The sequence below is a fragment of the Vigna angularis genome, chromosome 4 (genome assembly GCF_016808095.1).
Source record: "Vigna angularis cultivar LongXiaoDou No.4 chromosome 4, ASM1680809v1, whole genome shotgun sequence".
In the NCBI taxonomy this organism is placed as follows: domain Eukaryota; kingdom Viridiplantae; phylum Streptophyta; class Magnoliopsida; order Fabales; family Fabaceae; genus Vigna; species Vigna angularis.
The window spans coordinates 34158342-34170051 of record NC_068973.1 but is presented as its reverse complement, the minus strand read 5'-3'; the positions used below and the strand labels follow the sequence as shown (position 1 = coordinate 34170051).

The 11710-nt window shown below is 35.1% G+C and overlaps 2 protein-coding genes across 3 annotated transcripts; one reads left to right on the top strand and one right to left on the bottom strand.

The window, feature by feature from the left end:
• On the top strand, nucleotides 1-4843 carry LOC108330603 (NADP-dependent malic enzyme). Of its 2 annotated transcripts, none has more exons than XM_017565096.2 (20): nucleotides 1-143; nucleotides 568-731; nucleotides 1137-1257; nucleotides 1507-1581; nucleotides 1745-1896; nucleotides 1981-2086; nucleotides 2172-2237; nucleotides 2345-2440; nucleotides 2555-2626; nucleotides 2713-2796; nucleotides 2880-2978; nucleotides 3096-3143; nucleotides 3223-3276; nucleotides 3382-3480; nucleotides 3580-3669; nucleotides 3756-3833; nucleotides 3955-4029; nucleotides 4118-4208; nucleotides 4350-4478; nucleotides 4575-4843. In XM_017565096.2, the coding sequence occupies exons 1-20, from the start codon at nucleotides 87-89 to the stop codon at nucleotides 4661-4663; spliced, it is 1845 nt and encodes a 614-aa protein (XP_017420585.1). In that variant the 5' UTR covers nucleotides 1-86; the 3' UTR covers nucleotides 4664-4843. The 2 variants fall into 2 exon arrangements, with proteins under 2 accessions (XP_017420585.1, XP_017420586.1); XM_017565097.2 differs by lacking the exon at nucleotides 1-143 and adding an exon at nucleotides 343-477.
• An 852-nt stretch (nucleotides 4844-5695) lies between these two features.
• On the bottom strand, nucleotides 5696-11085 carry LOC108332050 (uncharacterized). Its single transcript, XM_017567153.2, has 9 exons — nucleotides 10587-11085; nucleotides 10419-10496; nucleotides 9568-9680; nucleotides 9394-9459; nucleotides 8864-8965; nucleotides 8232-8745; nucleotides 7572-7777; nucleotides 7280-7443; nucleotides 5696-6051 (listed from the first exon to the last, which is right to left on the bottom strand). Exons 1-9 carry the CDS (start codon nucleotides 10834-10836, stop codon nucleotides 5901-5903), a joined length of 1644 nt encoding a protein of 547 aa, XP_017422642.1. The 5' UTR covers nucleotides 10837-11085; the 3' UTR covers nucleotides 5696-5900.
• Nucleotides 11086-11710: the final 625 nt, after the last annotated feature.

Sequence of the window (11710 nt, the reverse complement as noted above, 5' to 3'; positions counted from 1 at the left end):
AGGGCAATATTGACTCTTCAACCAAACGCGGGGAATCTGCAAAGCTTCTTTTAAAAATCTTCACTTCAATCTTCCGCCAAGTCAATATGATGTGGCTCAATAGGCGTAGACACAATATTATCACTCTGTTACAACACACAAAAGTAATTTCCTTTCTCATTATTATTTTCATTTACTATTTCTTAAGTACTGTATGCTGTGAAATCAAATAATAAATGTTGTTGGAGTTGTAAAAGGAGACAGAAAGGACTACAATTTCTTCCATTATTTAATTATTACGCGTGCTACTGGTCCACCTTCATCCCATTCACGTTGAAACCTAGCTCAGTTTTGTCACGTAACAACATAAACCAAAGTAAAAGGAATAAAAAAGGGTGTCTTCAGAGCTTATATATAGATTCATCACAAGGTTGTTTTGACACATACCAAACTCGTGTTCTGTTTTCTGCTGCTTGTTTTTGTCTGCGTAGGTACAAAGTAAGTTGTGGAAATCATTGCTTGTATTGCATTTATTGCATATGTGGATACACTGAACATGATTTTGATTTCATTCTCACTGTCATACAGAAGTTGTTGCCAGTGATCATGTCGAGCATTTCCTTGAAGGAGAACGGTGGTGAGGTTTCTGCCACGAAGGATTATAGCAATGGTGGGGGTGTGAGGGACTTGTATGGTGAGGATAGCGCCACTGAGGACCATCTCATCACTCCATGGACCTTCTCTGTGGCCAGGTACCACTACTTAACATTTTACATGTCGAAAAAGACAACATGGAGTTTTTGTCTTTTGTAGCTTTTAGTTTACGTGTATGGATCTGTGGTCATTTATCTGTCATCTTGTTAATGGGGGAGTTTCATTTCTGGCGATGTCAGACTTATTTTCTGATCATCTTTAAAAAAGGGAGATTTTTTTTTTTAACATTTCATGGCATTCTTGGACTGTGTTGTTTGGAGTACTTGGTTTGGTAGATCACCAGATAGTGGATTTATTTGATGATGTAAAGCTTTATGAGGCTGTTCTGCTGACTTATTATGTGTGATCTGCACAATGGCTAGTTTTTTGTGTTTCAATGAAAATGTTTGATTTACTTGCTTAGAGTTTGATGTGGTAACAAGCATTTGCAATTTTGTCAACAGTGGATACAGTTTGCTGAGAGATCCACGCTACAACAAAGGGCTGGCCTTTACTGAGGGAGAGAGAGATGCTCATTACTTGCGTGGCCTTTTGCCCCCAGCTGTTCTCAATCAGGAACTTCAGGTTACTTGCTTCTTAGTATCACGTTCAGTCACTTTATTACTCAATTTCTCAAGTGAATGAGATTTTCATGTTGATAATCTACGTGATAAAATTTGCATATGTTGTCTACATGAAACTCCTATTTTGATCAGAGAACAGAACCAAAACACTTGAAGTTGCATCTAGCTTTATCCTTTATGCAAATGGTATGCTATATGCAGTTCAATCTGAGGATTTTTGGCTAAATTCCCTTGCTATTTTGATGTTCAGGAAAAGAGGTTGATGCACAATCTTCGCCAGTATGAGGTTCCTCTGCATAGGTACATGGCCATGATGGATCTCCAGGTACTTTCTGAATTATAACTCTGCCCATGTAAAGTGCATACACCATGTAGTACTCTCTTTTAAAAATCGGAATTTTTGAGTACATATGCTACTGTAAGGAACATATAACTAAGAACCATTGCTTCGGAGTTTCTCACTGTCTCTGACATTTCTCTATTGACAGGAGAGGAATGAAAGGCTATTCTACAGGCTTCTGATCGATAATGTTGAGGAACTGCTTCCTGTTGTTTACACTCCAACGGTTGGAGAAGCGTGTCAGAAATACGGCAGCATTTTTAGGCGTCCTCAGGGTCTATATATCAGTTTGAAAGAAAAGTAAGCCTTTTTTTTCTATGGCATTGCTCCTTTATGTTTTTTCACTAAGCATTTGAGAGAATACTAAGTGTTTGAATTCTTCAGGGGCAAGATCCTTGAAGTACTAAAAAACTGGCCAGAAAAGAGTATTCAAGTTATTGTTGTGACTGATGGTGAGCGTATATTAGGACTTGGAGATCTTGGCTGCCAGGTAAAAACATAAAATAAAGTGCCAGTCTCTTTAATCTGCATCATAAACACAATTATGATAACATTTTTCTCTAAAATTTTGTCAGGGAATGGGAATTCCTGTTGGGAAACTTTCTCTCTATACTGCTTTAGGAGGTGTTCGCCCTTCGTCCGTAAGAACTACTTAATGCTGTTATATCTATTCCCTTTTCCTTTTCCTTTTCCTCATTCATAGTCTATCAAATATTAATTTGCTATATGTGATCTTGTATGATTTCAGTGCTTGCCTATTACCATTGATGTTGGCACAAACAACGAGAAGTTGCTGAATGATGAGTTTTACATTGGGCTTAGACAAAGGCGTGCAACTGGGAAGGTCTGATCATCCTTGGCATTACATGCATAAAACTGAATGTACATTCTTTCAACAGTAGTTATTGAGTGTGATGTTTCTTCTCTGTTAACATGATAATTGTTTGTTGTGGTTCAGGAATATGCGGAGCTTCTAGACGAGTTTATGCGTGCAGTTAAGCAGAACTATGGAGAGAAAGTTCTCATACAGGTTGTATATCAGATTCAACACCTGCAATCGGTGGCTTTGGTTTGCATGAGTTTATTGTTTTACTAATTTTCTTGATTCTTTTTCAGTTTGAGGATTTTGCCAATCATAATGCATTTGATCTGCTGGAAAAATACAGTTCATCTCATCTTGTTTTTAACGATGATATCCAGGTAGAATGGTTGAAAGCTTTTAAATTGTGCATGGTTTCTTATTTTAATTCATGCTAATGATTCTGACCTTTGATTAAACGCAGGGCACGGCATCTGTTGTGTTAGCAGGATTGCTTGCATCCCTGAAATTAGTTGGGGGAGCCTTAGCTGACCACACCTTCTTGTTCTTGGGTGCTGGAGAGGTAAGAGCTTTCAGGCCTAAATTCATTTTTCATTTTGATAATACATGATTTCTAAGAATGCATGATTATGTTTTTGGGAGGAATATTCTTATTGCTTGTATCTTTTGGTTGTTGAAGGCTGGAACTGGTATAGCAGAGCTGATTGCTCTTGAGATTTCAAAGCAGGTATATAGCTTGATTTTGGTATTAATCTTCATTTACTATTCATTTTTATGAAGTATCTAAATACTATTCTGTTGGCCAGACAAATGCTCCAGTGGAAGAGACCCGAAAGAAGATCTGGCTTGTGGATTCAAAGGTAAATAATGCCTGAGGATCCTGGAAAAGAACAATGAAATCTTCTTTTTTTCCTTCTACACTTTCTTCTTCCCTAGTTTCTCATGACAAGTTTGTTCCTTTCCAGGGACTTATTGTTAGCTCTCGTCTGGAATCACTTCAGCACTTCAAAAAGCCTTGGGCACATGCGCATAAACCTGTGAAGGGGCTACTAGATGCTGTCAAGGTAAAGAAAGTGTCTCAGATTTTTCCTTAATTTCATGTAATATTTAATATTCATTAGCCTTGATTCTTGAACACTAACTTACAATTCGCTCTCCATCAGGCAATCAAGCCAACCGTTTTGATTGGATCATCTGGAGTAGGGAAGACATTTACCAAGGAGGTGGTTGAAACCATGGCATCCTTGAATGAGGTTCTTTCTGGCTTTCTCTAATGATTTTTTTGCTACCTCATGAGAAGATCATATCTCTGATGTTTGTGATATTTCTTGGCGTGTAGAAACCACTCATTCTTGCTCTCTCCAATCCAACTTCACAATCTGAGTGCACAGCTGAAGAAGCTTACGCATGGAGCAAGGTAAATTTTCCTTGTTTCATTTTTACATAGCCCAAGGAACAACACATTGAGAGTTAAATGATAAAGCAGATGAACAAACAAAAAATCTTGCATGCCACATTACGTCTCTCATATTTTGCAGGGTAAAGCAATCTTTGCTAGTGGAAGCCCATTTGATCCTGTTGAATATGAAGGAAAACTTTTTGTTCCTGGACAGGTTTAACTTAAAACTCGCTAAGCATTTTCTTATTCAACAGTCACACATTATCAAAGTTAGTGGCTGACCTTTTTCTTATGTTTTTCAGGCCAACAATGCTTACATATTTCCTGGTTTTGGCTTGGGTTTGATCATCTCTGGTGCAATCCGTGTGCGTGATGAGATGCTCCTGGCAGCCTGTGAGTACATACAAACCATAGCAGCTAGATGATTTGAGCATGATTAATATATAGCATAAAAAAGAATTGTTGAAAAGTGAAAAAATGTATAGAAAATGATGAAATAGATAGCTTGATTGACCCTTTAATATTTTGCAACAGCCGAAGCTTTGGCTGCACAAGTATCAGAGGAGAACTATGACAAGGGACTGATTTACCCTCCATTCTCAAACATCAGGAAGATATCAGCCCACATTGCGGCTAAAGTGGCGGCTAAGGCATATGATCTAGGTGAGTTTCTTCAAGTGTTTTCAGTTTAGACAAAAAATGGTTAATGATGTTATTCTTTTTCATTTCATAATGTTGTCTTCCCTTTTTGGTGGACAGGTTTGGCTTCTCATCTGCCTCGACCAAAGGATCTTGTTAAATATGCAGAAAGTTGCATGTACAGCCCCGGCTACCGAAGCTACCGTTGAGTACACAATAAGCTTCTTAGGAACAGATTTATTTTATTGCTTGTTAGGCTTGTGGTATAAGGCATTGGCCCATTTGAACTTTGAATAATTGCTTATTCTTCAAGGATTTTATTTGTATCGGGGAATATTATATATATTCAAATTTATGCTGAACGAAATATGATTTTGATAGTGCCGTCAGCTTGCTTGCATTGTTTATATATATAATGTTAAAATTCAACAGGAACAGGAACAAAATATTAAATGATTCGTATTTTAAAATATTTCAGAAAAATATATATAGTCAATTTTTATGTATATAAAAAAGCAATCAGATAATTTTAAATTAATTAAAAAAATTATATAATATATGTGAAATAAACTTCTGACGGTGAAATTTTAGAAAATATGATTAGATAACAATATATTTAACAGAATAATAATATTCTACAGATGTTCCATCTAATGAAAGTAAGTTTTTTAAAAATTACTTCTAATTTTCATCTTTTATTTTCTTGTAATATAATAATTAAAAATAAACTATTCATTAAAACTAGGTTTAATTACACATTGTCATTCAACTTTTACTATTTTGCAAATTTTACTCCTAAAGTTTTTTTTCTTGCATATTTTGCCGACATATTTTGCACATTTTACTAACATTAAATGTGTTACATAATGAATCTTCTCGCAATAAAATAATAGCGAGCAAATAAAAAGAATACAAAGCATCAGGAGTCCAAATGTTGTAAACACAAAAAAAACAAGATACATTGGTAGTGTTTTACACAATCATACTTGATCATGTGTGATAAAATTAACTTTTATAATAATCCCTTGAAACAACTATCGTAACTCAATTTTACTCCAAACATGATAATAATCACTTCAAAATCGTGGCAGAGATAATTTTTTATTGGTTGGTGTCAAAATGTTTATATATGGAGTGCCGCAGAAATATAGGCAGATTAATAGAACTTGCCGTACTCATACTAGTCAAGTCCACTTACATAAGGTTTAAAACCAAACAACTAAAATAAAAATAGAATATAATTGTTCAGGTAATTCATAGTTCTCAATGATTCTCATTTAAAATTACTTAATGTGTCACTTTATTTCTTCCAAGCCCTTACAAACATATACTTTCTAATATACGTAATATCAACATGCGCAGTGCTACAACAAAGCTGCATTATATACATTAGCCATGCCGAGTTACTTGAACATGGCTTTTCATTGAGAGATGATTGCATAACTATCAAACTATGGGTTTTCGCGTTTTTTCTTCTGCAAGTTGACAGCTCCGAATTCCCCAGAAAGTGCTGGGTTTTAGTTTTTGGCTCCTGGCCGTGAAAAGCCACCCCATTTGGGTTTTACATGTAGCACAAATAGCAATTGTCCATGCATACCTGCCAAAAAAAGAACATCGGAACGTTAGCTTCTCACTCCTCATTAAATAACCATGTACATGACATTATGTAGCATCCTCAGCACTAATCTCACGAAAAACATGAGTTGCAGAATACGTCAACTTTGAGGGAACTACTGGCTCATCCTTTTCTCTTTTCTATTTTTACTGCTGGGTATAGCAGATACGTTTTTTCTGAATTGTTTATAATAGAATTTCCATACAGCAGAAGGAAAATAAAATAAAGAAAAAGCTAATGGAGAGTTTTCCACTCCCCCTGCATACCAGCCTCAGCCCTAATGGAATTATCAGCTAAAGGACAGTGGCATTCCGTTCTACCCATGTACTCCTCAATAAATAAAGTACATTTGCATCGAGATTCCTTTAGATCAAAAGCTAGAAAAATAACAATAAGTGAATTTTGGGCGAATAAATGAAAAGCATGTCACTTATCAACTATTAATTTATATCTATAATAATGTAAATTAAACGGGCATTTGGTAAGGGGAATACAAGATATTTTTTATATTCTATTACTCTTGAATTAATTTAAACTTAACATCAACCTTTCTAGTAAAGAAAAATTTGTTAAAACAGAAATACAGAATATGCATCTTCCCAAACGTGAAGCACACATAGAGTACAAAGGATTTAATATTATATGTTGTACCCACACACATGTTTTTTATTTATTCATAATCAAATAAGCGAACAATTAATGATACAGAATCGATGAAATCCTTAACTTCTAATAATGGACTATTTCTATCTTTCCTTATTTACGTATTTCCATCTTTCCGTATTTACGTACAATAAATGCACACATCTAATACATAGAAACAAATGAAATTAAAAAGTTAACTGAACAGAACGAGAGCTCTTCAATTCCTGTGTATATCTAACAAAAATGGACTGCATGCCCATAAAAGAGTGTGGAAACTGACAATACTTTTGCCTTTCTTTCCTCAAAACCCAGATATCAGGTAGAAAATGTCTCTGAAAAAAGAGAGGACAAATCCAACACCATATTTGAAAATAGAACCCGGCCAACCATATTTAAAGGACACAAAACTAGGTGAGAAAATATACATGTTTAATAACCATTAACGAAACATTGTACAGATTCACAGCATGCAATAGTTTGACCTTTGACATACCTAATTCTTCTAAACCCTAAAGAAACTATGTTCCTAACATCATATAATATGGAAATGGAGTGACACACTTACCCAGGAAACCAACTGTATTCAGCTACTGCTGGTCCAAGAAGAGATAAACCATTTGCCTTGTAAAGAGTCATTATCTCATGCACATAACCACCTGGATTCACATAAGCACTAAGAGGACCCTCACTCGACATCACCAACATATCACTTCGTTTTGCAATCGTAGTCTGCAAATTTTAAGATGGTGATAAAGAGTGCGAAATATTACTTTCCACATTTGATGAAGGTTGAAACAGATTTGCACATTTGAAATTGTCTCTATTATTCACAAGCAATATTCACAACAAACTATTACCTCACAGCTTTTACACCGGATAAGATCAATGCTCTCTAGTAATTCAATTTCCCTACGCAATCTGTATGCAATGCCATCTATATCCAAAAGCTCCTGCCTTGTAGACTCAGACACAGGTATTTTACTAGCTATGTGAAATGATAAAACATCAGGCTTCTTAACGAGACTTTCCATGTTAGGCACCCCAACTATTCGCTTCCACATATCTATAGATTATCAATACAACGCAACCATTAGCCTTTATTGTAAGAGCTACATACTTGTTTTACAGAAAAAATTCAATATTCCGAGACTAATCTTTTATTTAATTTTAATTGTTTATACCACAGTAAAGATTTCATTAAGAAAATGAAGACTTTCATTATTCAATTTCAGTCAATTATAAATAAATAAATGGACAAAAACACAGATTAATATAGTATTATTATATATATTGCCAAACCATTTCTGAAAATTCTAGAAATACACAACCTGCTCATGAATTTTCCATTCATGACATTTTTTTTTAATTTTAAAACCAATAATAACATACCAGCAAGTAGAAAAGATAACCAGAAATTTTATTTAGCTAATAACATTGATGCCATAATAATGAGGGGGCGGGGGGAAATTTGCAAGAAATATCTAATCGGGAGATAGAAGAACAACAACATAGCCTACCTGCAGCCCTTTGTGCCAGCAAATAAGAGTCAAACATCCGATATGTCCAGTGGGGCCAAAATGCTTTTGAAATTTTATGAGATGTGTAGGCACATATGTTTTTACATCTATTAAGCTCTTCATTCCATGACTGCTTTCCAGAAGTGGAACAATTCCCAGTCCTTGAATCCAGATTGGATCTAATTTCCTGATCTGACTTACACATGAATTTAGGTTTGCAGCTGTTTGCTGATTCATCCATTGTATCATCTACGTAACTGGAGCCAACAACTGATAGATGGATTTTCCTTTCCACCGGTGAGAGTTCATTCTCAAAACTGTCATCTGAATTTGGTTCTGAATCACTTTCCTTATCTTTTGACCTTTGCATTTTAACATGAGAATATGGTGAAGACACCGTATGTGAGACAGCTTGACTACAGGGCATGTTACTCAATGGTGCTAATTTGCCAAAAGCATCTCTTGGAATTCTCACTGGAAGATCTTCCTCAATAATTTGGATCTCTCCATAAGGCTAAAAGGAGGCACCCCAACCAAACAAAGAATGAGGGATTTGTCAGCCTTAAGTTACATAGCTAATGCCCAAGTTAATAAAAATATAGAGGCAGTAAAGATAATAATATTCTGCTAACCACTCCTTCCACATCATTCCAGGACCGTCTTAGGCGAAATCGTTGTTGTCCACGGGTAACTACATTCAGCGAACCGTCCCCCAGACGCCCAAATTGTCGAATCTATAGATATTAGTTTAGCAAGCAATATAAACCAACAGACATATAGGCACCAATGTCTAATTGTAGAAGAAAATAAGGAGACTAAAATTTGTAACTATAGATGGACTCTTTTACTGTTTTCTCTCCATTAAGAGATATGGAATTGATGACTTCTGCATTACAAAAATCAGGCTTTGTATTGATGAACTAGAAGTTATGTAAACAATATATTCAGCTCTGCCTCTCCCAGCATCCATAGTTGCATTAGAACAGCTTTTGCACAAATACAAATAAAGAGTGATACATAGTGCAGCTGTGCCAACTTTAAATTTGTGAAGCAAAGTGACTTGCTACTGTTTTATAATGTTTCTTAAAGACAAGTTATTGAGAAGCGGGAAGGTAACATGTAGGCATGAATGTGTATCGATACATGAGTTGAGGTGTAATACCTCTGCAGTTGTCCCAACGCTTGCTGATTTCGTCCTACGTGTTGCAGTATCCCTGTGGATTCGAATCTGAAAGGCAAATGCATGTGCACACCTTATTTATGTTTAAGAGAAAGATTAAAACTGAATTACAAGCATGAATAAACTGTAAACAGTCATCACAGGAAGTTAACTTACCACAGCAATGGTATGAGGAACATCATCTTGAGTTAGAGCTCTCTCCACAGCAGCCACCAAACGAGGTTCAATAACTCTAAGGGGAAGTGTAGCCCCAGGAAAGAGTACGACTCCTGAATGTTGCAAGGAATAGTTAAACTCTTAAGTTAAACTATAAAACAAACCTAAAAAAAATACCAAGGCAAGCCATATGAGAAGACAACATTTTGCCTCTTTGAAGCTACGAGAAATAACTTATATAACATTTTTCAAAATGATATTCAAAAGTTTCATACAGATACAGGAAAAAAAAAGGGTTCCAAAAACACTACAAGACAGTGCAGCTGGATAAAAAGGCTCAGATCCAGACACAAGCGATTCTAAAATGGCAGAGACTAAACCGAAATCTGATTTGAAACTCAAAATGTACAGAGGTAAAACCCTGCTATTCTAACAATAATGAGAACGGAGCACGATATGGTCCTTAAAATACAATGTGTAATCGTCTACACATTTTCCATCTTGTGGGGGGTATGATTTTCAAAAAATTCTTCACTAGTAGCTCATTTTTGTCTCATCAACAAGCAAAACACCTTCTAAAAAAGCAGAGGATAAGTGCATGTTTAGATCCTGTTGACTGATCCAAAATCACTTTGAAATGCCAGCTAAGAAGATTCTATGTCAATGTTCGCATGCTTGGTTTCATGTTGACAAATTGACTGAATCCCAACTCGATATTGAATTGAAGACACTAAAGTAACTTTTGTGCAGAATAAAAAGAATTATGTTAAGTTTCAGTACTAACTCAACACACACACACAAACATGAATCACTTTACTTCAAAATCCATTTAAAATCAATTTTACAAATACCTCGGAGACAAAAGAGCGGAATGTTCAATACAGCTCCACCGTCCAAAAACGCAGTCCTGTGACGCGTGTCTTCGACATCTGCAAGGAAAAAAACAGAGCAATATGCAAATGCATTCCAGAAAAAAAAGGCGCAGATACTCAAGATAAGAATACAATACAAATGCATACCTCCGAGATAGGTATGCAACGGCGTGATATAGGTGTCGAAAGTGAATTCAGCAGAAGAGTGAGGAGAACCGGACGAAGTTAATTGTGAAAGCCAAATCGCATAATCCTGGTCGACCTCGGTGTCGGCGTCTTCGTCTTCATCGGAGTAATCGACTTCTTCAACTTCAAGGTGCTCGAGATCGAGCTGGCGAATCATCTGGATTTGCAATCTCTCCCTCTCCAGTAACCTCTCTCTCTCATCGTCATCCATTTTCAGGTGCTATGCAAGGGTTTTGAGATTTGCAGAGAAAGAAGGGGAGAGGGAAATACGTTCCCCGCACTGTGCCGCATCAAAGGAGACGAACCGTCGTGGTTTATGCCTCTTAAACACTGCACTTCCGTACTTTTACTGAAACGACGCTGGATTAATATCAACTTTTTTTTATTTGGCATATTTTCGGACAACTTTTTTTTTAGGTTTAGTGCCTAAAAATAATTTGTTATCCTAATTCGATGTGTGTCAAGTGAGTCCGAACATGATCAATTAACCCAACCATCCTAGGTTCTAAATATGTCTCGTCAAAAAATTATAATTTTATAAAATATTCATAAAAGTCAACTTAATTAGTTAATTCAATGTTTATATCGGGTTGGTATTATCATGTTAAAGGTATTTTTTCTTTACATTATCTTTTGAATGATTAATTGACTTTCAAATGGTATATGATGAAATTTAGAATATTCAATTAAAGTGTATTGTATTTTTTTATTTATGATTTTAACTATGAATTACTTGATTTTTAAATGTGGTGATTTTCTTTATTATTTATTATTTGGTTTGAACTATTGAATTTCTTGCTCGAAGAATGTACCATTTAAAAAAAAAATGTCATCTTTTTTAATTTTTTTAGGATAAGTTGAAAAGACGAAAATTTATAATTGGTGAATTAGGCTCGGTAGAATGGTTTAAAATTTAATTTGTGATTATTAATTTAAAAAGTTCACGTGGATTTATAATTTTTAAATTATTTAATATACATGATATTTATTTTTAATAAACAAAAGTCATAATAGAAAAATAATATTACAACTACAAATTTTATTATAATTAATTGTGTGGAGTATTTTATATTTAATGTGAAAAA

Excerpts from the sequence above, each read along its gene's own strand:
- LOC108332050 (XM_017567153.2), bottom strand. The coding sequence starts at position 10,836 with ATGGATGACGATGAGAGAGAGAGGTTACTGGAGAGGGAGAGATTGCAA. Across the intron at positions 8,966-9,393 it reads GCGTTGGGACAACTGCAGAG|ATTCGACAATTTGGGCGTCT; the intron begins GTATTACACCTC and ends TAATATCTATAG. Across the intron at positions 7,778-8,231 it reads GCTGGCACAAAGGGCTGCAG|ATATGTGGAAGCGAATAGTT; the intron begins GTAGGCTATGTT and ends GATAATCTATAG.
- LOC108330603 (XM_017565096.2), top strand. The coding sequence starts at position 87 with ATGATGTGGCTCAATAGGCGTAGACACAATATTATCACTCTGTTACAA. Across the intron at positions 1,258-1,506 it reads TTCTCAATCAGGAACTTCAG|GAAAAGAGGTTGATGCACAA; the intron begins GTTACTTGCTTC and ends TTTGATGTTCAG. Across the intron at positions 1,897-1,980 it reads TATATCAGTTTGAAAGAAAA|GGGCAAGATCCTTGAAGTAC; the intron begins GTAAGCCTTTTT and ends TGAATTCTTCAG.